This window comes from Aedes aegypti, chromosome 1 (genome assembly GCF_002204515.2).
Source record: "Aedes aegypti strain LVP_AGWG chromosome 1, AaegL5.0 Primary Assembly, whole genome shotgun sequence".
Taxonomy (NCBI): domain Eukaryota; kingdom Metazoa; phylum Arthropoda; class Insecta; order Diptera; family Culicidae; genus Aedes; species Aedes aegypti.
Genome location: NC_035107.1, coordinates 838,385 through 865,988, shown reverse-complemented (window position 1 = coordinate 865,988; position 27,604 = coordinate 838,385). Strand labels below are relative to the sequence as shown.

At 35.9% G+C, this 27,604-nt stretch overlaps 1 protein-coding gene across 2 annotated transcripts in view; it reads left to right on the top strand.

The window, feature by feature from the left end:
• The window catches only part of LOC5576812 (pyrokinin-1 receptor), a 351,135-nt gene that overhangs the window by 263,336 nt on the left and 60,195 nt on the right, over positions 1 to 27,604 (top strand). For both annotated transcript variants that reach the window (XM_021838770.1, XM_021838769.1), the window contains one exon: positions 11,277 to 11,497. In XM_021838770.1, the coding sequence (XP_021694462.1) occupies positions 11,277 to 11,497 (221 nt within the window). The remainder of the gene's footprint in view (positions 1 to 11,276; positions 11,498 to 27,604) is intronic.

The following is a 27,604-nucleotide window of genomic DNA, read 5'->3' as shown; positions in this document are numbered from 1 at the left end:
AAGTGCATAATGGCATTTTTGGTCATAAAGAATCTGTATGCAAATTTTCAGGCGATTCAAAAAATAATCGGGTTTGCGAAACGGCGTGGAACCGCTCTATAACGATATTTCTCTCAATAACTCGATGTCTATTTCAAAATCATTCTTCTTCGAGGAATCTTGGTCTAAATCTTGTTCGACGGTGAATGAATAAACTGTGCGAGTTGTATAGAAAGTTGATAAACATGAAAAAAAAGTCAGTAAAACTAAAGTGATTTTTCAAGCATTACGCAAAAAGTTTCCATATAATAGTTTTTAAAATATTATCTACAAAATAATATTGCTTTCTTACAGAAGTGATCATATAAGTATTGGAAAAACAGATTTTTTTCCTTCGATTTTTTTATTTTTTTGTGTCGGTATATTCTATAACATGATAATTCTATTAGTCCATCGACTCCCTTGAATATCGAGTTATGGAGAGTCGACTGGAAATAGCTTTTCCAAAAACTCCTAAGAAATGCTGTTCGTCAAAGTTAAACTTCTTTTTTGTCTAACAAAAACAAATATTTTTATTAACAATCGTTTTATACTCTACAAAAGGTAAAGCTTTAAAAAAAATCAATGATATTCCACCATTTGCTGACACAACATCCTTTTACTTCCAGCAAAAATAAAAGTAAAAAGCGTGGCCAAAATTAGTTTAGATTACTAAATAAACAATATTTGTATAACAGAGAGCGAAATCGTGAGTTTCTTAAGTTTAAATTTTACTCTTGAAGGTAGTTTTACTGAAAAGTATCATTAAGTCTGTTTATTTTACACTAGTGGTCCCGGCAAACTTCGTCTTGCCATCAAGTAGGCTGTTGAAAAATGTCATGGTACCTCCCATACAAAATAGCATATAAGTACTCCCCCGTTTTACCAAATTTTCCGAAAACTTCCCTAAACTTTTTCGTCACACGAACACGTCGGAACCCTTCAAGAAGACAGCAGTGAAAGAATTGTGCAAATTGGTTGTCCCGTTCTCAAGCCATTTCGTGACATACAAACACCGCTCCATTTTTATTTATATAGATATAGATTACACGCTCTCAAGTCATTACTTTTAAAATCAAGTACGCATATTTATCGATCTACAGCAAATTGTAAACATTTTGCTCGTAACATTTCAATCGGATATCTCAGAATAGCATATTATGAAAATAATATGTGGAAAATAAAATCGATTTCATTACAGCAGTGAATTTTGATAATTGTCATTGTGCTTTGAGAGGTCTTCTTAAAATAAAGCATTTGTTTTTATATTATGCTTTAAATGTGACTTGGGCACTTAATAAGCAACACTAAATAAGGCGTAGGTTATTACTTTATTATTAGTACTTCTGTCAGGACGTACTTTAAACCAAGAAAATTTCACTCTTATCAGTTCCCTTTAAAATAAAAATATTTTTCTCTAGAAGAAAAGGTGAAAAATGATTATATGATGTCTTGAAAATTTTTGTTCAAGAAGTAACTTGATATTATTTAGCAGGCTTCTGATGGATAATGCTTTCCAGGAACAGGTCGTTTTTGAAAATAAAAATATTGATTGTCGAATTTTCAAGCCAATTTCATAAGCCAGGGACGCAAACTGGTGGGACACTGGCATTTCCGGCATTTAGCGTCTTCGACAAAGTTTTTGTACAGTCACCCCACAGTTATGGATAGCACACAGATCAGTAGGAAATAAAATGGCAATCGTATTCCCACACTGAACAGAGGAATCATGTAAGATTTATCTGAAATCATACATAGTTTTTTTCCATGTAGTTTTTCACATAACGTTCATCATAATATCACATAGACTTTGGCGAGTTGATTTTGATTAAAATCATCAGTTAAAGCATGTAAATTTGATGTGAAAAACATATATGAATCATAAAACTTTGTCGATGAATTGTATGTGAAACTCAGGTGATAAACAATTGATTTTTTAATGATTTTTATATAAGATTATGATAGATTTTAGGTGAGTTTAGATATGGGGTTTGCTTTAGTAAAACTGAATGAAACAATAATTGTAATTAAAATCCTTTATTGAACAAATAATCTGTATTAATCCTTAAAAGCTAATTACATTCAATCGAATTAAAATTATGCTTTAAACGAAAATATAAATGTTCTTCTATTCTATGTACCGTAATTGGTGGACTACTGAATGCATCGATTGGTATTATTTCAACTAGAGGTAAAGCTTCGTATGCTACATAAGCCATGTAATGGTCGTCAAAAATTCCAGATTTCCACATTCTAGCAACAAAATAATATTGTTCATTTTCCTGCATAATGTCTACTATTTGGAACAAACATAAAATATTACTGACAAACAAAGTTAAAAAATTTCCGCTTCTGTAAGTTGTACCTTTGTAAATTATTTTGTTTGAGATGGCAACATCAAAAGTATTTTTAACGACCATAGGTTTACAAATATTATCATAGTAGCTAATTAGTCGAATATCACTGACAAAGAAATCTCCATAAACTTCATCCTTCATAAAAATACCATTAAGCAAATGATAGGCAAATTGCAAAGAAGCTTTCACACATAAAGTATAACATATATTTTTGCGAGACGACATAATATGTGCATATTGCTTAAAATTTTTGTGCATTGCTTCGTTTCTGAAACACATCATCTTTTCTATTGGTCCAGAACTTCGAATCAAACTTGGGTAATGCACGACAAAATGATGCTTAGGTTTCAAGTCCTTGTTGAACAACCGTTTGTACATTTCATGGTGTATTGCTATAGCTTCTTTAAGATTGTCTATTTCTGCTTCGGTAAAAGATCGTTTGAGACACATATCAACTAGCTTAATTATTGCTTTGCAATAATTCCAAATTTCATCTCCCCTTGGTACAAAGCAGCCAAAAATCAAAGGAAAGTAATGAATTAATAATCGCATCTCACTGGATGTTACTTTAAACGAAACTGACCTTTTTTTCTCTTTGCTATTGTAAATACTAGTTATATCGGGCATCCTTTGTAGCTCGCTATCAGAGCAATGTTTACTAAATATTTTTCTTTGGTGGTTGAATTGTTGAACAGTGAAAAAATGTTTTTCGTGAATGCAATAATCCAAAATTTCTACCAATCCATACTTGCATATCCCACCGCTAAAAAGATCATGCATTGCATCTACACTTCTATTTTCCGTTACATGGAATGATGGTAAGTCGTTAAAAATTGAATTACCTGCTATACCTGTTTCACTCTGGTTATTCAGTTCTAAGTCTTCGTCGTAATCATGTTTTCTGCGCATGCAATCTGCATGTTCCTTGACATCAACTTGAAGCAAGTCCATTGGTCTCCGACAGAAACGACAGTAAAACGTGGCGTTGAAACCACTGGAAAATTGCAACATTGTATGCAACCCCAAGTTATCTCCCTGCAGCAAGCACAGAATAATTCGTACATTTACAGACTTTCCTTTAACGTTCAATTTGATTCCATTTTCTTCCATAGACTTGAATTTGTCAATCATTACAGCTAATAGCTTATTGATGCCAGTAACTTTCATATCCACTTTTTTGATCATTCCTGCCACAAATATATGAGAAAGCTTCGAGCGGAACTGGTCAGGTACGGTTGGGAAATTATAGTAGATACCACAAATCGAGTGTCTGTTAGAATGTGAACTTTGCGAGTCGTTTATCTCGAATTCGTCAGAATACAGCCAAACTGGAACAATAATGTCCCCTTCATACTTTTGACAAATTTGTTTCCATTTGGAGCCATTCACGAAATTCAAAAAGCTGTCTGATTCTTGAAGTTTTGTAGTGTGGTCCAATATTGTGTCCAATGTATTATTTAATTCCAGAAAAGTTGAAATTTGAAATTCAATCGGCATCATTATCATATAACTTTTGTTGTTTTCGATTTCTTTTTCTTCTTCAATACATATTTCTCTTTTCAAAAGATCTTCAGTCTTATCAATACATATTATGGATGGCAATTGCAACCCTTGCTTTTGCTTCAAGTGATTGAACAGTTTATGATCGGAGCTAACGGATTTGAAAATGTTTTTCATTTTTGAGATGTAGCTTTCATAACAAAAAAACAAATCTGGATTAGGTGCTATCATTTGAAGATCTTGTAACTGATTAGCTATCTCTGTGAACATTGAATCTATTCCTCTTTGAATATCATATACATCTTTCCTGCTAACATTCATTTTAACATGTAAACTAAGAGTAAATGCTGTAGTTGATCTCTCGATTTCATTCATTTTGTCGGAAAATCCCCCTTCGCTCTCGCTACTGAGTTCCATGCTGATTCTCTGACGTTTTGTATTATGATCTATACTCTCAGCCACAGTTCGATCATCCAAATCTGTTGTATTACTTTGCGGGACATTCGTTCTGTGAACGCTTTCTGAGCTGCTGTGTCCGATAATGTGCTTCTTGAACGGATATAGTTTAGAAAAAATTTGGTTGCATACGGTGCATCTATAGCGGTAGTTTACTGGAACTCTATGATGGTTTTTCAGATGATCGAGATATACAACAGCGCTCTCAAAATCAGACTTACAGTGTTCAAACATGCAGTTCATCATGATTCACTGTTAAAGGACCTTCCGCTTGAGTCAGGAAATTGTGGAGACGATTTACACTTGCGTACGACTCACGTTGCTCAATGCCATAGATAGAGTTGCTGATGAAATGCCAAACAAGCTTGGATATCTTCGAGTAGGGTAAACCGAACAGATGTGTGAGTTTGACCAGCACGTCGATTGCCCTTGCAAATGATGTAAACTCATAGCACAAGTCCGTGTAACTCACATAGTAACGGCCGGTTAAGTTTTCCGGACCTGTTCCTACGGCGACTAGTTTTGGTGAAATAGGTAGCTTTCGATCAACATACGACGCGTAAATCGATTGTACTTTCTCAACGATTTGCTCGCATGAATCGACAAATACAACCGTATCCTCTTGAGCCACACAAATGGTTGGTTTGAACTTTACACTAGCGACGATTGGTGGAAGCACCGTATTCAATCCAAGTAGCAGTGCGCACAGCTTGGTATCTAGAAACATAAAATATGAGAGTTAAATGAATTGCTAGTGTTTCTTTTTTGATGTGCAAACCTTGACTAACATTACTGCTGGTTAAATATTTCAACAACTTCACAGCTGAGGGATCGGTGGCTTTTTTAGCGATGAACGTAGTTATTGCAACTGCTGCCGATTCAAGCTTAAGCAGTCCTTCTGAGCAACCAATATTCAGGAATTTGAAGTCGACATCCACCTTTTGATAAAAGAATTATAAATGAAAAATGACAATTGAAATAAGATTACCGTCAGACGTGGCTACTTTGAACAGCCACATTTTGGATTTATTTGCAGCATAAATATTAATCTGAGCAATTTTGTGTCTTCAACGCTTTTATTATCCCACATAGGGTGCAGAACCACTTGGGCACTTCCATGATTCACTTTGGCATGGGGGGTTTTTCTCGGCCGAATTGTCTGAAACTTTGCAATATGGAGCACTTCAATACAACGCATATTGTGGTCAAATATGAGCTTTGTAGCTTTCAAAAAAAAAAACCCACTGCCGAAGGCAATCAAAAGTGCCAAGAATTGGGTCCGGCTCCCTATGCTCTACAAAACGACATGCAAATTTATTGTAATAATATCAACAATAACAGGATACACTAGTCAATATTTTTCAAAAAAGTCTGAGTAAGCTACAAAACATTTGCTAGGGAGCCGAATCCTGTTCTTGGCACTTTAGAATAACTTCGGCAATGTTTTTTTTTGGAAGTTATCGAACTCATATTTGGCCACAATATGCATCGCATTAATAAGCATCTTATTGCAAAGTTTCAGGTCAATTCGGTTGGGAATACCCCCATGCCAAAGTGAATCTTGAAAGTGCCCAAGTAGTTCTTTTCTGCCCATATTCGCATGACAGTCCCATGTAGATAGGAAATACAATAGCATGTGAGACTGTTATGCGAATATGGACAGTTTACCCTATGTAAAAGGTATATCACAAATGTTTCATCAACATTTGTAATAGTTTGAAATATCAACATTTGTAAAGTTGAAATATGTCGCAATAGTGTGGAAAAGCCCCATCTTACGGTATTTTTCAAACTATTTATGTATAAAGCTATTACTTACTAGTTGAAATCCATGAGCAGTCTTGAAGTGTGAGTACTTGGACAACAGCATAGGCAGTGAATCTCGATTTTGAAGATATTTTCTTCTAATCGGGAAACTGGATTTCCACTTCTCCAGTACAACAGACCAAGGTTCCTGGTTCAAGGTTAACCATTCTGTGGCTTCGACAGAAGAAGGATCAGCAGATGTCTCGGGCCTTGCTGTTAGTTTGGCTTGCTTGCAGTGTTGTTCTTCTTTCAGATCTGTTTTACGTTTCTTTTGCTTCAGATTAGAAATTTTGTTGGCGATCTTACCACCGTGGTTCCGTCGTTAGCCGCTTCTGCAGATGAAGTAATTTTCCTACAAACAAATCAACATGTAAACATTACAATTTTCCTCAATTCCCGTTTCTGTTGCTTACCTTCCGCTCAAACTTGAAAAGACTTTTTATAGCCAACCAATAACTTTCCAGATCTTCCGTGAGTAATTTACGTCTGTGGTTCAGGTGGAATCGAGCGATGGTTCCGGCAAGTACATGCTGATTACTATCGGATAGTTCACAAATTTTTGCCTTCTCAATCAAACTTTTTCCCTCTTCGTTGCCATTCAAAAGAGACAGAAGCAGACCAGCTGTAAGCGTGATGGCCTTTTCCGAAATATGTTCCTCCTCAGAATAGGAGTGTTTCTCGTTGTTTGGTGTTCCCGCATCTACTGCTGATGTCCCATCTGGCTCGGCCACTGTCTTGGGCGTGGACTCTTGCTGATCAGAATCAACCGTTCTTGTTGTCTCGGAGCCTCCCTTCACCTGTTCCACTGGATTGGCGTTTGTATCCGCACCTCCGGCCGCTTCTTGATAATGCTCTGGATTGTCTGGTGTTTCTTCCGGCTGTTTTCCGTCGTCTTTAGCTTGCACCGGATTGGCGTTTGACTCCGCACCGCTGGCCACTTTTTGATACTGCACTGGATTGTCTGGTGTTTGTTCCGGTTGTTTTCCGTCGTCTTCCGCTTGCACCGGTCCTCCCTGAACGTTTTCCTGTTTTACCAGTAAGTCAGGTGCTAGGACTTTGAGAATCGCTGCTTTCTGTAAACATTGACAATAGATTTACTTTTAATATTTGTTTGAAAACATTTAACTTACATTTCGTTTCCGCCAGGCATTTACGTATTCGAACACTTTGTGGTAATTCCAATTAATATCGCTCTGACTCAAGCTAGTCTTAAAATCTTCCACTGAATAAGTAATTAACTCATAAAAACGAATACCGCAGACTAAAAAAAAAAAATTTAATATGTTTATGCTTTTAAGTAATTTTAAGGAACATACGTTGAAAAACTTGCAGTGAATCCGCCGAGAATCCTAAATCCGCCAGAAGTTCGTCAACCAGATTCGCCATCTTGAAAAAACTGCTATAAAGCGACTAAATTTTCACATCAGCAAATCACATAGCATTTATCTGACAGCATACATGACTTTTGTTCATGTACAATCCAGAGGATTGGTAAATGAATATTATGAGGTTTCATAACGATTTTTATTGGTTTCGTACATGGATGTTATTAGGTACACATAAAATGAATAGGAATTCGATTAACGGAGAAGTATGTGACGTTTTTAATACTTTTCATGATATTTCTTGGTTCAGTGCAGAAGCGTTGATTCATAACTGTGGGGCATTGAAACCCATACCACAGTTATGAATCAAAGATAAGACGATTCCGAAAGAAACGCCGAAACGTATGCTTTAACTAACACACCATTGTTTAGCTCGCAGATAAATTGCTGTTATAGTGTTTTGATCCATAATATGAGTGGATTTGATCCATATTATCTCCTACTGATCCACATCTGTAGGGTGGACATCATTTGTAACTTCTATTGAAATCAACAGTTTTTGGTAAATAACAGCGAATTTTGGGCTGTATTCTCAAGAGCAACTATATTCTGCAGGGTCAGGAAGGTTATTTTAGTTTGTAAAGCGACACCATGTTTTTTAATCACATTTTGTTCTCAATAATGACCCTTAGCTAATCCATAACTATGGGGTGACTGTAGCAGCGAGATCCATCTACTGACATAAACGAATAGTTCGGAAATTGTCCGCATAGGTGGCGCAACAGTCTAACTTTTTACTTTGACGTTCTAGAGACTTGGCATGTTCAACAAAGTTGTTTATTTTGATAAAATAAACAACTCTCTCGACGACGTCAAAATTCCATAGCCTACTGTTTTCGAATTACTGGCGAAATAAGACCAAATTAGTGAAAAATGTTTTTTTACCGAGTTTGATATTTTTCTTAAGAACCATGTCATATAATATTTTTGCTGATAAAAATATAACAAACACAAACTCTGGTGGACAAAAGAAAATAATACGACGCATAAAAATTGAGAAGTAATTTTTAAACCCTAATATCTCCAAAAGCGCAAAAAATCGCATGCTCAAGTTTTCAGGCAACATTGAACAATAATTGATGATATTATGTCAGAATTCCAGAAAGGTATATTTTGGTCTTTTTGAGTTTTTTTTTCATTTTTCTATGGCTTTCTTTTCATTACGCGCTTAATATTTTCGTGACAAATATTCAAGTGTAATTTATCATTAGAGGAAAAAACTATAATTTATTATTTCACGAAATTATTCTGCCTACAGTACAAGCTGGCTTTGGATTTCATCCGGAATTCGTCTATTACAGTTTTTGGAATCTTTCCATTTAAGCAAATTATCGGAATTTAAACACATACTTAAGCTTAAAAAAAACTAACAGTTCTTATAGTCGAAAGAATCTCCAAATTGATACCTTTGATCTGAATCCTCTATTTCAAAACATCCACGGATCAACGTTCTTCCCGCTTCAAAACAAATCTACAAGCTCATAACAAAAGATAGTGCGCTCTGAAATTTGAGTATTTAGAGATATCGACAGGAACATGCTTTATAATTTCATTTTCGTGTTAAAAGTAACACATTCACAAAATAAATTACTCGCCTTGGGCCATGAAGATAACAATTAACTGAAACATGATCACATTTCTCATGGCATACTATATCATTTGAATCATTGAAGAAAAACATACATGTGCGTACCCAGTTTTAAGAGGAAAATAACCATCATCGTTTTTCAAATTTTCAAAACCATTTATTTTGCTCAAAACTGAAGTAATGTTCAAGAAAATCTATCATTACATTGCACTTGCTATATGTAATGCAATGATAGATTTTCTTGCGGGTTTCTTCAAATGTAAATAATAAAACTGGTTTTTTATTTTTGATGATTGCTGATGATTGGATGATGGATTATTGAGCCTTAATCTACACTTTAATCTACATTACTCGATATCAACTCTAGGAACTGCTCTATAACTGAATTTCTTGGGTACTTTGATGACTTATTTAATCAGTTTTCTGAAAGTTTTTGTTCCATGAAATAACGAGTTACTTCTAAAAGTCGATCGTTCCTCCAGATCAACTCATGGAAATGTAACTATATTGGACCTGGGGGGTGCGGTCGCGAACATTTTGGTCATTCAATTTGAACACAAACTTTTCCACCAGTGCTAACCGTTGGTTGTTTTTTCGTCTCGCAGGAAACCATTTTCAAGGTGCACACTTAAAACACTTCACACAAAGCTTTTACAGTTTGGTGCAGGCAATAAGTCCAATAAATCAGCTGAATCGGATATTTACTAAGCGTATTTTAGTTCAAAATTTATTTCACAAAAAAAAAAATCTGAAAAGCTTACGCATCAATAAGACCAAGTAGAACGTAAAAGTAGATTTTTGAAAGGGGGGAGGGGGGTTGTGACATAAAAGAAAATTAATATTTGTATCAGCCTTATTTTGAAGGCTTTTTCATTACCACAACATTGTACAATATTAGTCGAACGATGTACAGAAAGCCGATTGCGATTTCATAGACAAATCAAAAAGATACAGCATACACATGGTGCCCACTTTATAGATTGAATTATCACTCTTGTTCGAGTTTGACGTTTGCTCACTACCGCCACCTAGTTTGCGGTTGACCAAATGAAGTATTTTTACTACTTGAGCTTCGCTGATAAAATTATCAAATTTTGGCCTTATTTTTACTTTTCTCTCTTGATATCCCTGGATTGAATTGTTCTCGTCAGCAACTTTTGTATAAGGGTTTGAAGAATGAGTTTTAACTTTGCGTTGATTAGTTTGTACTTCTATTGCAGAACTAACGTGTTTGTAATATTTTTCGAAATTTCTTCATAGACAAATTATTTAAAATTGTACCGTATTTGGGTCACCTTTCAACCGTTTCCTGAAATGCAAATTCCACCGAACACATTTTTTGTCGTAATGAAGATATTTATGGAAAATTTGATTTTCAATCTAATTTGCATTTTGAATCACCCTAACCTACACGTTATAGCTTGCAGTGCACGATTTTGTCCTTTGAAGGAAGCGCCACAATAGACAACGGTCCCATTTGAAAACGGTCTCCAACAAAGTTGTAGCTGATAAGGGACCGTCCATTAATAACGTAAGGGTTTATGGGGGAAGGGGGGGGTTAGAGATTTCTTACGCGCCAAACAAATTATTTTTTATTTTCATACAAAAAATCTTACCATGGGGGGTCTAAAAACTGCCAAAATTGTCTTACGTAATTAATGGACCGCCCCTAAGAGTATATAACAGTATCATAACAGTCCTCTAGTACACTTGAACAAAAACCATGAATGATTGAATGCATTACTTAGTTTTCCCATTCAAGAAAAACGTCTTTTCGAACCACCCTAATAGGTTTAATGCGGCGTTTGATTTGGTGTTTGCTTTCAGCTCTCTGTTGGACGTTATTTCTCATGAAGCATAATCATATATCTAACAGCTGAACGATATGATAATCCTTTAATAACAAGCTTCAGCTACGCTCATAAACAAAGCAAGAATAGATATATGGCTATCTAGAAATTTAATTTGAATATTTATGACACGTAGATAATAGAATAAAACAAACTCCCGGGAAGTTGTGTCAGCTCGAAAGTTGCTGATGCAATTAATATCATAGCATTTACTCACCTAACACATTTGTAGCATCAAGAAAAGAAAACTTTCGCCTGCCCTGCAGAAGATGAATTTTCTCATGAAGCTCTCTGTTGAATGCTTTTACCGTTACAGTTGCAGTTGTTGTTGCATTTTTCATCTGTTGGGCGCCGTTCCACGCACAACGCCTGGTATACATTTACGGTGTCGACAAGGACCATCAGCCGAACGATCCATTAGTGCTGAAGTTATTCGTGATTACCACCTACATCTCCGGCATCCTGTACTACCTTTCCACCTGCATCAACCCACTGCTGTACAACATCATGAGCAACAAATTTCGTCAAGCTTTCAAGGTACGTCATTAAACACCTGTATCATTGGTCGCCAAAACTCACAAGTATTTTCACTGCATCTGTTGCCGCTGGTGTTCTTCGTCCTTTTGGGTCACCGCTTCTAATCATTTTCTGTAGCACTTCTGCCACTGCTTATATTTTCCAACTACACTTTCGTTAATGAAGTTTCTTGCAATTATCGTTTTATGTTCTCTCAAAACTGCTCGGTTGATATTAATTTGTTTTACCAAACCGTACATTGCTCATGGGCAAACACTCGTAAGCGACTGTTTCAATCTCTTCATTTTGAAATGTACTGTCCCAAATCGTAAGGAGTATACTGCACGCAATTTCGTAGTTTGTCTTCCAGTCCAACGAAGAAAATACCTAGTTTCTTATCGTCTTTTGGGGCCGTGTATTTTGAAGTTATTGCAATCGTAAATTGGGTTGTGGAATGCATTAGCACAAAACCATCTGATTTTGATTGCACAGCGCAACACTTTTTTTGACACAAGTAATAATATATAATCCGTTAGGGTTATGGAATCCATTGGCGTATCTGAGAACTGATTCAGTTACCACGAATGAATCAACTGGAATTGGATTCAGCAACCACGAATAGATTACAGTCACATAAATTGGTCTTTAGGGCAAGCGGAAATGTTAATTTTGTTCAGCTGATTTGTTATAAACTCATTCTATATATGATTATATTTATGTGATTTTAAAACTAAACTGATTTAAGCTATTTCTGATTGTTATGTAATTTTTCCGTAAATATTTGGGAAATTATCTTTTCATTTAAAAATAATTTGCACAACATTTTGTTGTGAGGATAAACATTTTTACGCCCTGTACACAATGTCTACTGAAAGCATTGCAGCAGGCTATACTTAAAGGATGCGTCGTTTTTCATTTCGCATTTTACCTGGATTCCTACGTTAGTTTTCAACCAGCTCTGCCAACTATTTATAGAGAATGTTTTGTGAAATAATATTCAATAGTGGATGTTATATATAATGCCATAATTTAAATGCATGCGAAAGTTGACTGTGAGTTGGCCACGATCGGTTGGGTTTTGTGTAGTCTGCCCATTAGATTGGTTTTAGAATTTCTACATTTCGCGGTTTTGACTGAAATTTCACTGGTAGTTCACCACCTGGATTGAAGCCTTAAACTAATTACGGTGTTCAGGCATTTTAATTCACGGTTAGAGCCGTGCCACGTTTGATGTCTGTTTTAATTGGATGTTCATGCTTTTCTGTGTCTTCTTCCTGGAAATAAACATTTTTGGCGATTCCGCCGGTGGTCCATCCAAAGAGAAACTAGTTGTAATGAATGTGGTTATACCGTCTTGCAATATAGTGCGATTCATGCGGTGTGCTTTTGAAGTTAGCAATTTTGTTAAAGATAAAGTGTGTTCACATCTAACGTAGAAGTTCAACCTTAATGAAATAGTCATTATTATGAAAAAAAAAACACAACTGGAAAGACATAAACATATCATCAATATTATTGGTAAATTTAAGCAACAGTTTCGCTGAGAGGTGTCAGATTGTTTTCCCATTTTTAGTTACAAAAGTTTTAAAAATGGATATCAAATTGATAGGACTAAATTAAGAATAATTAAGACAATAGACATGTAAATTCATAAGAATATAGGCAAAAATTAATCCTAATGAAAATATTTTCTTTTTATTTTCTCCAAGGGCAAATCCTGTTCTTACTGCTTATTAGAAGCATTTTTTTTTTGGTTTTAAAAATTCAAATCTTTTAAGATCTATATTACGAATGCAAAAATGGCGAATTTGACAAGAAAGCTCTCAGTTAATAACTGTGGAAGTGCCCATAAGAACACTAAGCTGAGAAGCAGGCTCTGTTCCAGTGAGGACGTTAATGCCAAGAAAAAGAAGATCCATAAAAAACTGATATGCTGTGTAATTTTCTTTTTATTTAAAATCAAACGAGTGTCTGGTGTTCAAAATTTTTGAAATTGGATGATTATTAGATGATCCTTTTCTTAACCCTTTGGGGCCTGATTTTTTCCAAGAACTATTATACAGTTTTTTGAACGCCTTTCAATAGTTTTGGTGCTCAAAATGCTAAACATAACAAGAAATGATGACAAATATTTTTTTGGGAGGTGCTAGGTCTTCCAAACTGCTCTTGAGTTCATAACTTGAAGTCTATGCTTGTAACAACAACCTTGTTCATCATGCAAGGTGATGAACTGTAATCTACCGTATATTCTGAACCTTCTGAGTATTCAGCAAATATTATCAGATCATTTCGAATGTTCTAGATTATCTTACTTGTAGGGATGTTCAGTACATAAGATCTACAACGCGATGAGAGTCAGGATTTAGTGGTAATAAATTAATAACCACGAAACGAAGCACTTCCGAAACATGGTGTATTCGACAAAGTTTCCAGTCATAGTTAGCGACATCTATTGGGAAGCATCCATAAATTATGTCACGTAAAAATATACTATTTTCAAACCCCCTGCTTTTCACCTTTTGTTTGAGAACAATTTATGAAAATGTCAGTAGAGTCTAAATGCGTAAACGAGTAGAAACACGTTTTGAATATATGTGTTTGTCGACGAATCTTCTTCTTTTTTCTTGGCATATCGTTCCCACTGGGAGGAAGCTGGCTTCTCAGCTTAGTGTTAGTTTAGCACTTCCACATTTATTACCTGAGCTCTCAGCTAATGACCTTTTTGCATGGATATATCGTGTGGCAGGCATGCGCCCATACTCTGTGCCCAAGGAAGTCAAGACTCTTTCCTTTACGAAAAGATCCGGTAATCGTCATACAAATCTCGAGCTCTACTTCTTTTTTGCAATCGTGCAACACGACTATCCGTGTAGAGGCGTCACTACTGTACTGTCCCAGACAAACAGACATAACACTCTTGAGAAGCTCATGGTACATTCGACCGGGAATCGAACCCGGAACCCTCAGCATGGTCATGATGAATACCCGCGTCTTTACAGCTTCGGCTATGAGGGCCCTATATAACCTGGTAGATTATATAACTGAACTCTATTTAGCGAAAAAAAAAAACACTGCCACAAGGGCAGATTTGAAGTTCTGAGCTCCAGGATAGTTTGGAAAAGCTTTTGAGATTATCAGAGGTCAATAGATTCCGTTTGAGTTGAAAATATTATTATTTGCAGCGTTGCCTGATCTACGGAAATTTCCGAAGATCTACGGAATTGAGCACTTTCTACGGATCTGTAAGATAATTCTACGGAAAATGTATATTTTCTACAGAAAGCTACGGAAACTCATTATTCTACGGTAATTTACGGATTTTTCCAACGGAAATCTACGGAATTGCAATGCCTGGGATCTCTCCCCCCGTTTATCACTTTTCGTCCACGGAATGATTTACAAAGAAATCTGGCATCGCTGATTATTTCTAGCGCAAGCAACTACTGCTGTAAATTTCGAGAATTGAGCTTCAGGATAGTCTGAACGTCGTAGAATATCCCAGGACATGAAAAGGCATGTGAAGCAGCGTTTTTCTTGACATAATAGGTATGTATTACCAAGTACGAACATCAATTGTATTTACAAAAGGCATTTTAAGCTACTTTTATACTAATTATTCTATTTGTCAGACTTCTGCATGTTCAGGATGTTCTAGGTTGCCAAGTAGGACATTAAGGCATACACCTAAAATTTTTCCCTGACAGGGAAGTATATTTGCAAGGACTTTTCCTAAGACAGTAAATTTTATTCATTGTTTTTTTTTATACAGCCATTTTCCGACTGCGGTCATAAATGACCGTGCCGGCCCCAAAGGGAAAACTTTGATCATTTTAGCGAGAAAAGTTACTGGAACAAGGGTAGACCTGAAGTTCAGGGTAAATTGGAGGGCCTGGAATATCACCAACGTTCCTTGAAATAGCCAATTGGTCTGTGAGAAGGTTCAGCGAACATGGTAGATTATATAACTTCACTCAGTTTAGAAGGAAATATTACTGGAAAAATAGTAGACCTGAAGTTCTGAAGTCCTGGGAAAATTTTGAAGTATCTGCAATACCTCAATCGTTCATTGAAACAGCATATTGATCCATGAGAAGGTTCAGTAACATAGTACATTATATAACTTCACTCAGTTTAGAAAGAAAAATTACTGGAACAAGGGAAGACCTGTAGTTCTGAACACCAGGGTAATTTGGAGGGCCTGGAATACTCCAAACGTTCCTTGAAATATCTTTTTGATTCGTGAGAAAGCTCAGTGAACATTAAATAACTTCATCGTTTAGTAAGAAAAATTACTAGAACAATTGTAGATCTGAATTTCTGAACTCCGGGGTAATCTGGGTGGCTCGGAATACCCCAAACGTTCCTTGAAAGAGCTTATTGATCCATGAGATGGTTTAGTGATCATGTTAGATTATATAACTTCACTCAGTTTAATGAGATAAATTACTGAAACAGATGTAAACCTGAAGTTACGAACACTAGGGTAATTTGGAGGGCCCAGAATTCCCCAAACGTTCCTTGAATTAGCCTATTGATCCGTGACAAGGTTCAGTAAACTTGGTAAGTAATATATCTTTACTCAGTTTAGCAAGAAAAAATACTGGAATAAGTGTAGACCTGAAGTTCTCCAAGGTAAATTGGAGCACCTATAATATCCCAAACGTTTCTTGAAACAGCCTATTGATGCATGAGAAGGTTTAGTGAACAGGAAAGATTTTATAAATTCACTCAGTTTAGCGAGATAAATTTCTGGAATAAGTGTAGCCCTGAAGTTCTGAACTCCAGGGTAATTTGGAGGGCCCGGAATACTCCAAACGTTCTTTAAAACATCCTATTAATACGTGCGAAAGTTCAGTGAACATGGTAGATTATATAACTTCACCCAGTTTAGCAAGAAATACTACTGGAATAAATGTAGACATGAAATTCAGATTTCCAGGGTAATTTGAAGGGCCTGGAATACCTCAAACGTTTCTTGAAGTAGCCTTTTGATCCGTGACAAGGTTCAGTAAACATTGTAGATTATATATATTTCACTCAGTTTAGCGAGAATAACTACTGGAACAAGTGTAGACCTGAAGTTCTGAACTCCAGGGTAATTTGGAGGGCCTGGAATATCCCAAACGTTCCTTGAAATAGCTCTTGATATTCTCAGAGGTTAGTAGATTCTATTTGAATTTGTAATGTTATTGTTTTTATCCCAAACAATTACTGTTACGTTTGTAGATTTCAAAGAGTGTGCTTCAGGACAGTTTGGACGTCCTAGAACATCCCAGGACATAGCAAAGCAAGGGAAATAGTGTTTTCGTTAAAAGAATAATTCTGTATTATCTAGCCTGAACATCATTTATGTTCACAAACAGCATTTCACGCTTCGTATGTACTTATAGTTCAATTTTCCAAACTTCAGGATGTTCAGGATGTTCTAGGTTGTCAATTAGGTCATAAAGGCATATACTTCATATTTTTCTCTTATAAAAGAGTATATTTGGGACAACTTTGCCGAAGACAATATATACATTTGTTCATTGGTTCTTTTTTTACAGCCCTTTTTGTATTGCGGTCATATATGACCGCGCCGGCCCCAAAGGGTTAAGACAGAGAAGTCAGCAAGGCCTTAATTTTATTTAAAATTAAATTTGAAATTTGTCAATTTCTTCGCGAGAGTGACCTTGTCAATATGGCGTTCCATTATTGTTGTTGGCAATAGTTTCTAGAGGTTAACTACCAAGAATCGCACGGTCAGGCCCATCTGTATTGTCGACATAATTAGGTTGATAACAGTTTTCAACATATCTTCCTATTATCTTTCAGCTGAACTAACTACACAACACATTTTGTTTGCTTTAATCAGGAAAAAAAAAATACCAACTCGGATTGTCCATTCGTCTACTGTTCTCATGCAAATTTGGGTAACGTTCAATTTTATGAAATTCACCTGCATTGGTTTCCGAGATAACATTGATAGCTTTTGCAGCTTAAAGACTGTTTATATAGCCTCTTTTAAGCTGTATAAACTGTTATTCAGCTATCAGTATTACCTGAGTTTTCTTGTATGCATACATTGCAATTGTCCTTAAGGCTAAGTAGCCTGTCATTCGTTTTGGCTGCCATGTTGATTTTGAAGCTTGCAATTTCAAAGGGAAAAAACTCAGTCATCATTACTTCAGATTGATTCAGAAAAGTATTACTACTTGCGCATGCATGTAGAAAGTATCCTGATACTTTTTCAGCTATGTTAGTGCAAAAACGAGTGATTTTCTTCAAATTGCAATCGTGACACGAACTAGCCGCAATAATCGATGCCCAGTACAAATTTCAATGCCGGTCTACTTCGCCTTAAATTGATTTTTTTTTCTGTCAACAACTCGTTCGTTGACATGCAAGTGGATCATCAAGGACTCCTGAGTTTCTACGAAACAATTAAGAGCTATCTATAAAGCACGTTATTTAAGGCGAAGTAGGCCGTAATTGAAATTTGTACTGGGCATCGATTATTGTGGCTAATTCGTGTCACGATTGCAAAGTGAAGAAAATCACTTTTTTTTTTTTTTTTTTTTTTTTTTTTTTTTTTTTTTTTTTTTTTTTTTTTTTTTTTTTTTTTAATTTCTTTATTAGTATCATTCCAAACATTACATTCATTTTTTATATCTAGGTGTTCTGTGTTGACAACACTATCATCCTAATTTGGTAAAACAAATTTAAGATTTAATTAACATTTTGTTAACAACATATTACATTTCATTTGCCGTAGCAGTTCAGTTTTTTTACAGGTGAGTTGATTTCACCTGCTTATAAGAGAAAAAAAAATGTTTTTAATATACTTAACCTAACTTAACCTAAACATATAACGCATTAATCGTGGCAATAGAAGATTGTAACGATTTTTGCCTGAAATTATTAATGATTGTATTTGACATTTGTTCCAATGTTTCAACATTGGATATTCTATGTAACTCATTGGTACTATACCAGGGAGGAAGCCTCAGAATCATTTTCAAAATTTTATTTTGAATTCTCTGCAGAGCTTTCTTCCTGGTATTACAACAGCTAGTCCATATTGGTACAGCATACAACATGGCTGGCCTGAAAATTTGTTTGAATATCAACAGCTTGTTCTTAAGACAAAGTTTTGATTTTCTATTAATAAGGGGATAGAGACATTTTACATATTTATTACATTTGGCTTGAATGCCCTCAATGTGATTTTTGAAAGTTAAATTCTTATCTAGCATGAGCCCTAGATACTTAACTTCATCTGACCAATTTATTGGAACCCCTCTCATCGTGACAACATGTCTACTTGAAGGTTTCAAATAAAGAGCTTTTGGTTTATGTGGGAATATTATTAGTTGAGTTTTGGAAGCATTAGGAGAAATCTTCCATTTTTGCAAGTATGAAGAAAAAATATCCAAACTTTTTTGCAATCGACTACAGATGACACGCAGGCTTCGTCCTTTGGCGGAGAGGCCTGTGTCATCCGCAAACAAAGATTTTTGACATCCCTGAGGTAGCTCAGGTAAGTCAGATGTGAAAATATTGTATAATATTGGTCCCAAAATGCTGCCTTGAGGAACACCAGCTCTTACAGGAAGTCTTTCAGATCTGGAGTTCTGATAATTAACCTGAAGTGTACGATTTGACAGATAACTTTGAATTATTCTAACAATGTATGTTGGAAAATTAAAGTTTTTTAATTTTACAATCAAACCTTCATGCCAAACACTGTCGAATGCTTTTTCTATGTCTAGAAGAGCAAGACCAGTAGAATAGCCTTCAGATTTGTTGGAACGGATCAAATTTGTTACACGTAAAAGTTGATGAGTGGTCGAATGTCCATGGCGGAATCCGAACTGTTCATTGGCAAAAATTGAATTTTCGTTGATGTGGGCCATCATTCTGTTCAAAATAACCTTTTCAAAAAGTTTACTGATGGAGGAAAGCAAACTGATTGGACGATAGCTAGAAGCTTCTGCAGGATTTTTGTCTGGTTTTAAAATTGGAACAACCTTAGCATTTTTCCATTTGTCAGGAAAATATGCTAATTGAAAACATTTGTTAAATATATCAACTAAAAATGATAAGCTACTTTCTGGAAGTTTCTTGATGAGGATGTAGAAAATTCCATCATCGCCAGGAGCTTTCATGTTTTTTAATTTTTTAATAATAGTTCTCACTTCTTCCAAATCAGTCTCCCAGGCATTTTCGAAAACGTTCTCTTGATTGAGAATATTTTCGAACTCCTGAGTAACTTCATTTTCAATTGGACTAGTAAGTCCTAAATTAAAATTGTGCGCACTTTCAAACTGCATAGCAAGTTTTTGAGCTTTTTCGCAATTAGTTAGTAATAATTTGTTTTCCTCTTTCAATGCCGGTATTGGCTTCTGAGGTTTTTTCAAGATTTTAGATAATTTCCAAAAGGGCTTAGAGCCAGGGTCCAATTGAGAAATTTTATTTTCAAAATTTTTGTTTCTTAACTGAGCAAAACGTTTCTTGATTTCTTTCTGCAAATCCTGCCATATAATTTTCATAGCAGGATCGCGAGTGCGTTGAAATTGCCTTCTCCTCACGTTTTTAAGACGGATCAAGAGTTTAAGATCATCGTCTATAATCACGGATTCAAATTTTACTTCACATTTTGGAATTGCAATGCTCCGGGCTTCAACAATGGAATTTGTTAAAGTTTCAAGAGCATTGTCAATATCAAGTTTAGTTTCTAAAGAAATGTTAACATCAAGATTGGAGTCAACATACGTTTTATATATATTCCAGTCGGCTCGTAAATAATTGAAAGTGGAGCTGATAGGATTGAGAATCGCTTCTTGGGATATTTGAAATGTAACAGGGACATGATCAGAATCAAAATCAGCATGAGTAATCAGTTGGCTACAAAGATGACTAGAGTCGGTTAAGACCAAATCAATCGTAGATGGATTTCTAGAAGAGGAAAAACATGTGGGGCTATCAGGGTATTGAATTGAGAAATATCCTGAAGAGCACTCATCAAATAAAATTCTGCCGTTGGAATTACTTTGAGAATTATTCCATGACCGATGTTTGGCATTAAAGTCACCAATGACAAAAAATTTTGACTTATTGCGAGTCAATTTACGCAAGTCAGTTTGGAGCAAATTAACTTGCTGCCCAGAGCATTGAAAAGGCAAATAGGCAGCTATGAAAGTATATTTACCAAACTGTGTTTCAACAGAAACACCTAAAGTTTCAAAAACTTTAGTTTCAAATGATGAAAACAGTTGATGTTTTATACGCCTATGAATGATGATTGCAACTCCCCCACATGCCCCATCAAGTCGATCATTACGATAAACAAAAAAGTTAGGATCTCTTTTGAGTTTAGATCCAGGTTTTAAATACGTTTCGGTAATAACTGCTATATGCACGTTATTAACCGTAAGAAAATTAAACAGCTCGTCCTCTTTACCATTCAGAGAACGAGCATTCCAATTTAAAATATTTAAATTATTATTTGGATCCATTAGAAAAACGTAATCCAATAACAATTTGATTTGCAAATTTTACACCTACTTGGACTGCTTCAGTCATAGTGGTGGCTTTGAACATTGCATCAATCATTAGATTCAATTGTTCAGTTAGAAAATTAAAATCAGAGGCAGACATGTCATGTGATTTCCCATTGGAATTTCCGGTAGACGAAGAAGCGGAGTTACCTGTGGCGGTAGGGTTTTTTCCATTTGATTTGAAACAAGTGGAATGGGTACCCATGGATCGAACAGGGGAGGAGTTCGAATTTCCTGCTACGATATCGGCAAAGGATTTACCGTGGGTAGATACATTCGAAATTGAAAGATTCGAACGGCTACCCGACGGATTAAAATTAGTTTGTGAATGAGCATGATTATGATCTTCCTGATGGGTATGATTCATGATCAAGCGATCGTTAACTGAAAAATGAGCATTGTTCGATACTCTACCAGGCAAATTCCGGAAACGACCGTTATCGTAACGGATATTATCCTTCATCTGCTTGGCACGAGCCTCAACGACTCTTTTGCGTGAAATGCATTCCCAAAAGTTAGCTTTGTGAGGGCCCTTGCAATTGGCGCATTGAAACTTTCTGGTATCTTCTTTCACAGGACAGTCGTCCTTAGCGTGAGAAGAACCTCCGCAAATCATGCATTTAGCATCCATGCGACAATTTTTTGTACCATGACCCCACTTTTGGCACCGACGGCACTGAGTGGGGTTCTGGTAATTTCCTCCAGGATTCTGGAAATGTTCCCATGTCACACGGACATCAAACAAAAGTTTTGCTTTTTCTAAAGCTTTAATATTATTTAGTTCTTTTTTGTTAAAGTGAACTAAATAAAATTCTTGAGAAAGCCCTTTCCGAACAATGCCAGATTGGGTTCTCTTTTTCATAATGATTACTTGGACTGGGGAAAATCCAAGTAAATCATTTATTCCATTTTTGATCTCTTCAGGTGATTTATAGTCACTTGAGAGACCTTTCAAGACAACTTTGAACAAACGTTCAGTTTTGTCGTCATAAGTAAAAAATTTGTGCTTCTTCTCTTCAAGATGTTTGAGAAGAAGCTCACGATCTTTAAGAGTTTCCGGCAAAACGCGACAGTCTCCTTTCTTTGCGATTTGGAAGGAAACCTTGATTCCCCTAATGGAGTTCAAGATCTCCTGCCTAAATCCCCCAAATTCGGAACAACTGACCACGATAGGCGGCACTCTTTGCTTCCTCACTTGAATCAAAGAGCCTGGGCTAGAGGCTGCTTCGATTTGGTGTTCGGAAAATTTGTCTAGAACATCGAACTGATTGCTCATTTCGATACAATTATTCATTTCACCCTTGGAAGAAAGTTCGCATTCCGGAGAAACGTCCTTTTTTCCATTCTTGCCACGTGTAGTGACAGTTTTAAAACCCACTTTTTTGGAAGGAAGTAGTGAATTCAGAGATTCACCCTTCCTTTTGTTTGTTGTTGATACCATGTTTAATTAATAAACGAAAGAAGACGTGACCTTCGAAAGGTTTTTTCCCAAGACGGTGTCCAAGAAGGATTACCACCGCTAGCTTTCGCCAACGGGTCCAACGAAAAATCGAAGGCACGGGTCCAAACAAGGATCGTAAAGGGATCAATAGTAGAAAAATAGTACTGAAAAGTACTGTTTTAGTAGCACTGAAAAGTACCGTTTTTAATTTTAGCACTGAAAAGTACTGTTTTTGTAGCACTGAAAAGTACTGTTTTATTGCTTTAGGTAGTTTTTAAGAAAACTTCCAAGAGCAGAGAGAATTCGTGTACGCACAGCACGAAGGTACGATGCGCACTGAAGAAAATCACTCGTGTTTGCATTAACATAGCTGAAAAAGTTCATACTCGGTAAGTAGGCCTTGACCAGGCAACACGGTTTTTTTTCTTCGCTTGTCATTTTTTCTCCAATTTCAGATTCGAGATTTTCCGAGGATTTCAATTTTGGACGTTGATGTTAGTTACGTTGTTTCCTGTTTTCAACTTACTTTCAAGAGTTTATGTTCAGATATTGGGTTTCAGAAACTTCAAGAATTTGTCGATTTGTGGAATTATTCATCGGAGGACCGTCTTCAAAATTCTAAGTATCATTTGAGATTTTCCAAGGATTTCAATTTGGGACGTTGATGTTGGATACGTTTTTTCCTGTTTTCAACTTACTTTCAAGAGTTGGTGTTCAGAAACCGGGATTCAAAAATTTCAAGAATTTGTTTATTTGTGGAATTATTCATCGGAGTGCCGTCTTTAAAAATCTAAGTATCGTTTGTATTTGTTTTGTTCCTTACGTTATTTCTTATTCTATTCTGTTCATTACTGTTTACATTTAGTTTATATAATGGAAACTGACGGAGGGGAAGGAGATTCGAATGATAATTCTCATTCTAAAGAGTCTCCTCCTTCAAAACCTTTTCAAATAAAAATTTATCTTTCTACTTTCTCGGGTCCATTAGTTGTTAACTTTCGTAAAAAAAGAAAGACCCATTAATGTTTTATTGATTTCTTCAGAGGTTTATAAAATATATAAATCTGTGAAAGAAATCAAAAAAAAATTCTTTAGATATATTAAGAGTTGTTTTTGGATCTAGAAAGGATGTCAATGCCCTCTTAGAATCTAAATTGTTTGTAAATTCATATCGTGTATATGCTCCATGTGATTCTTGTGAAATCAATGGAGTTATATACGATGAAGATTTAAATTGTGATGACATTAAAAATCACGGTTTAGGTATTTTCAGAAACAAATCCATTGCACCAGATCAGATTTTGGAATGCAATCGACTATCCAAATTATTTTTAGTGGTAGTGAATCTAAATATATTTATTCAAATTGCATAAAAATTACATTTTCTGGTTTTGTGTTACCAGATTATTTAATGATTGATAATGTAATTTTTCATGTCAGGTTTTACTATCCAAAGATAATGCACTGTGAGCGTTTTCTCCTATTTGGTCATACTGCTAGTTTTTGTTCAAACAAATTAAAATGTTCTAAATGCGGAGATGGGCATACGACCTCAGATTGTAAAGAAAATTTTGGTGTTTGCGTTCATTGTAGAAAAAAACATATTTCTTTTGCACAATGTACCGTGATGCATCAATACCCGGACACTTAAGCAAGGCCAAATGTTCAAACACTATTTTCATTAGGTTTTATTCAGATTTAGTTGAAGTTTAATTATGCTACTAACAGTTTCACGTCAGATCTTGGGAGTAATGATAAATGTCATGGTGAAATCTACTATAATGTAATGAAATTCGTTTAAACAATGTTGTATGCCTTGTTCATAAATCCGGACATCTGAAGCAAGCTTTGGCTTTGAATCCGGACACTACTGAATCAAAATCCGGACAGCTGCATTTTACCACTTGAAACTCATGAATTAATTCGTAAAACATGTATCAATTCAGTAGAATATAACAGTCATAAGAATTTCAATCATGCATGACCTCTAGAATATTTTATAGAGCTATATTTAAGCGAATTTATGTCGTAATTACCTCTCATGAAACTGACGGTATTCGATTGAGGGTAGCTTGTTCAAACTGCAACCACAAAACTACATTCACGTAACTACCGAAAAGCTAAACATTACATATAATTTGCAATTGGATTAGATGGACAAATTGATGTGAAGATTTGCGAAAAAGTTACACGTCTTCTCAGTGAGAATCGAACTCACGACTCCCCGATCTCTAGTTGGGGCGCGTTAACCACTACGCCATGAGAGGACTCATGAACGCAGAAGTTAACCTGAATTCGATTTCAGCTCAATAATCACGTGGTCCTCTTTCGCAAAGTGCACCTCTTTCGGAAGAATTAGATGCCCATCCAAACACAACGCTTTCTATATATATCCAATGCCTAGCCCGAGAGCGCATTGTTTTTTAGATATAGGAATAGCACACTACACTAGCTAGCAACTGCGCTGGCTGAGGTTTCTATTGTGTGGGCTTCCAATGGGTCGCGACGTTCTCAAACGACCGGTTACGGAACATGAGTCCGTTGCTCGATAAATACTTGTTTTAATTATGAATCGTGGTTTACGGCCAACCAGCCGAGTGGAAGTTTAACAACTACCGAAAAGCTAAACATTACATATAATTTGCAATTGGATTAGATGGACAAATTGATGTGAAGATTTGCGAAAAAGTTACACGTCTTCTCAGTGAGAATCGAACTCACGACTCCCCGATCTCTAGTTGGGGCGCGTTAACCACTACGCCATGAGAGGACTCATGAACGCAGAAGTTAACCTGAATTCGATTTCAGCTCAATAATCACGTGGTCCTCTTTCGCAAAGTGCACCTCTTTCGGAAGAATTAGATGCCCATCCAAACACAACGCTTTCTATATATATCCAATGCCTAGCCCGAGAGCGCATTGTTTTTTAGATATAGGAATAGCACACTACACTAGCTAGCAACTGCGCTGGCTGAGGTTTCTATTGTGTGGGCTTCCAATGGGTCGCGACGTTCTCAAACGACCGGTTACGGAACATGAGTCCGTTGCTCGATAAATACTTGTTTTAATTATGAATCGTGGTTTACGGCCAACCAGCCGAGTGGAAGTTTAACAACTACCGAAAAGCTAAACATTACATATAATTTGCAATTGGATTAGATGGACAAATTGATGTGAAGATTTGCGAAAAAGTTACACGTCTTCTCAGTGAGAATCGAACTCACGACTCCCCGATCTCTAGTTGGGGCGCGTTAACCACTACGCCATGAGAGGACTCATGAACGCAGAAGTTAACCTGAATTCGATTTCAGCTCAATAATCACGTGGTCCTCTTTCGCAAAGTGCACCTCTTTCGGAAGAATTAGATGCCCATCCAAACACAACGCTTTCTATATATATCCAATGCCTAGCCCGAGAGCGCATTGTTTTTTAGGTATAGGAATAGCACACTACACTAATGTTGTAATGTTTAGCTTTTCGGTAGTTGTTAAACTTCCACTCGGCTGGTTGGCCGTAAACCACGATTCATAATTAAAACAAGTACATTCACGTAGTTTATTTCAGCGTTAAACAGAGTTATGATAATTCATGACACTTTTAATAACTATTTTTAAAGTTTCCACATTGATATATTTTACACATATTCACACACGCAGGCAGAACACAGGGTTTTAGTACGATGTCCGGATTTGAAGTCACTTGCACGTAATTCCGAACAGCAGTTTTTAACGTCAATTAATGTATATTCACACAATTTTTCACGGCACTTGTGTTGTCAGATTGTTAAATTATCACTTCTTTCATTTTTATGATGGAAAAGTTGCCAAAAATATAGGGGAAGTGGTGGTAAAATGAACACCGTGCCTTTTACCGAGAAAAAAACAAATTTCGATGAATTTTTATCACGCACGGACGATTTAGAGCATAAATCTGAGTGTTCGGGTTGATACGTAGCTCAATTGAAGTGAACATATCAACGAAAACTTAGATTTTGGAAAACCACGTTTGAAAATTCGAACTGACGTAACTTTTAGCTCGGTAGACTTGAGGTTTTTCAGTGAGGTGAATATCGTTATGATATGATGTCAAATCTGATACCGTTAGAATTATTTTTGAATGGGTTACAATCATTAATGGATGTATTTTCGGTGGGGTAATGAAAATTTACAGAAATATTTATTTTGCTCACGTTTTTGCGTGGTGTTCATTTTACCACCAACCGCTGTTCGTTTTACCCACATAGTGCAGGTAAAATGAATATTTGCATCGCTTTTTGATAGCGATGAAAATATGTGAAAATTTAGATATTTTAGTCTGAATCCATGTCGCTGCTATAGATTACATCCCTATTTTTGATGTTGTGCGATAGAACTACACAAATTCCTCGTTTTTATATCATAAACAAGATGATTTCCTTAAGGTGTTCATTTTACCACCCCTTCCCGTACTTTAAACTAGTTATCATCAATTACACGTTATGGTACTTTCGCGCGATTGAAAAGAATACAAACTTGCACTGTAGAAGAATGACGTTCAACTGCAGGAACATTTTTGTTTTCTATTATTTCATTTGCAATGGTAACTAGATGGTAGATTATAAATGATTGTAAAATGATCACCATTATAATAAGTTGAAATTATGAATATATTCAAGCAGTTCAATATTCAATTATGCCTTTAATTAATGAATAATATTCGAGTGTCCGGATATTGGTACCGTCCGGATTTTGATTCACCACGGTACAGTTCATATTGACAACCAATCCAAATTAAATCAAAAAATTAAAAACAAAAATCTCTTATCATATGCAGATATTATGAAATCATCAGACAATATTAATTCTCCAAATAATTATGAAATATGTTTTTTGGGAAACAACAGAATTTCACTTACACACGGTGTCTCTGGTAGAAGACATTAATATAAAAAATCAGTATCGCTGAAACACCCACCAAATGAAAGCTTAGGCTTTCCCCTTTCATTTGAGACCGGTTTGGAAATGTTCTATCGGGGGGTCCTGAACATTTTTTTTTTATTTTAGTAAGAGATACGTACCATAGGTGATCTTCTTCCACCAATAGTCTGATACAATGAATCGCTTGTACCATATGATGAAAACTCAATCGAACCGTAGAAGGCCATGACAA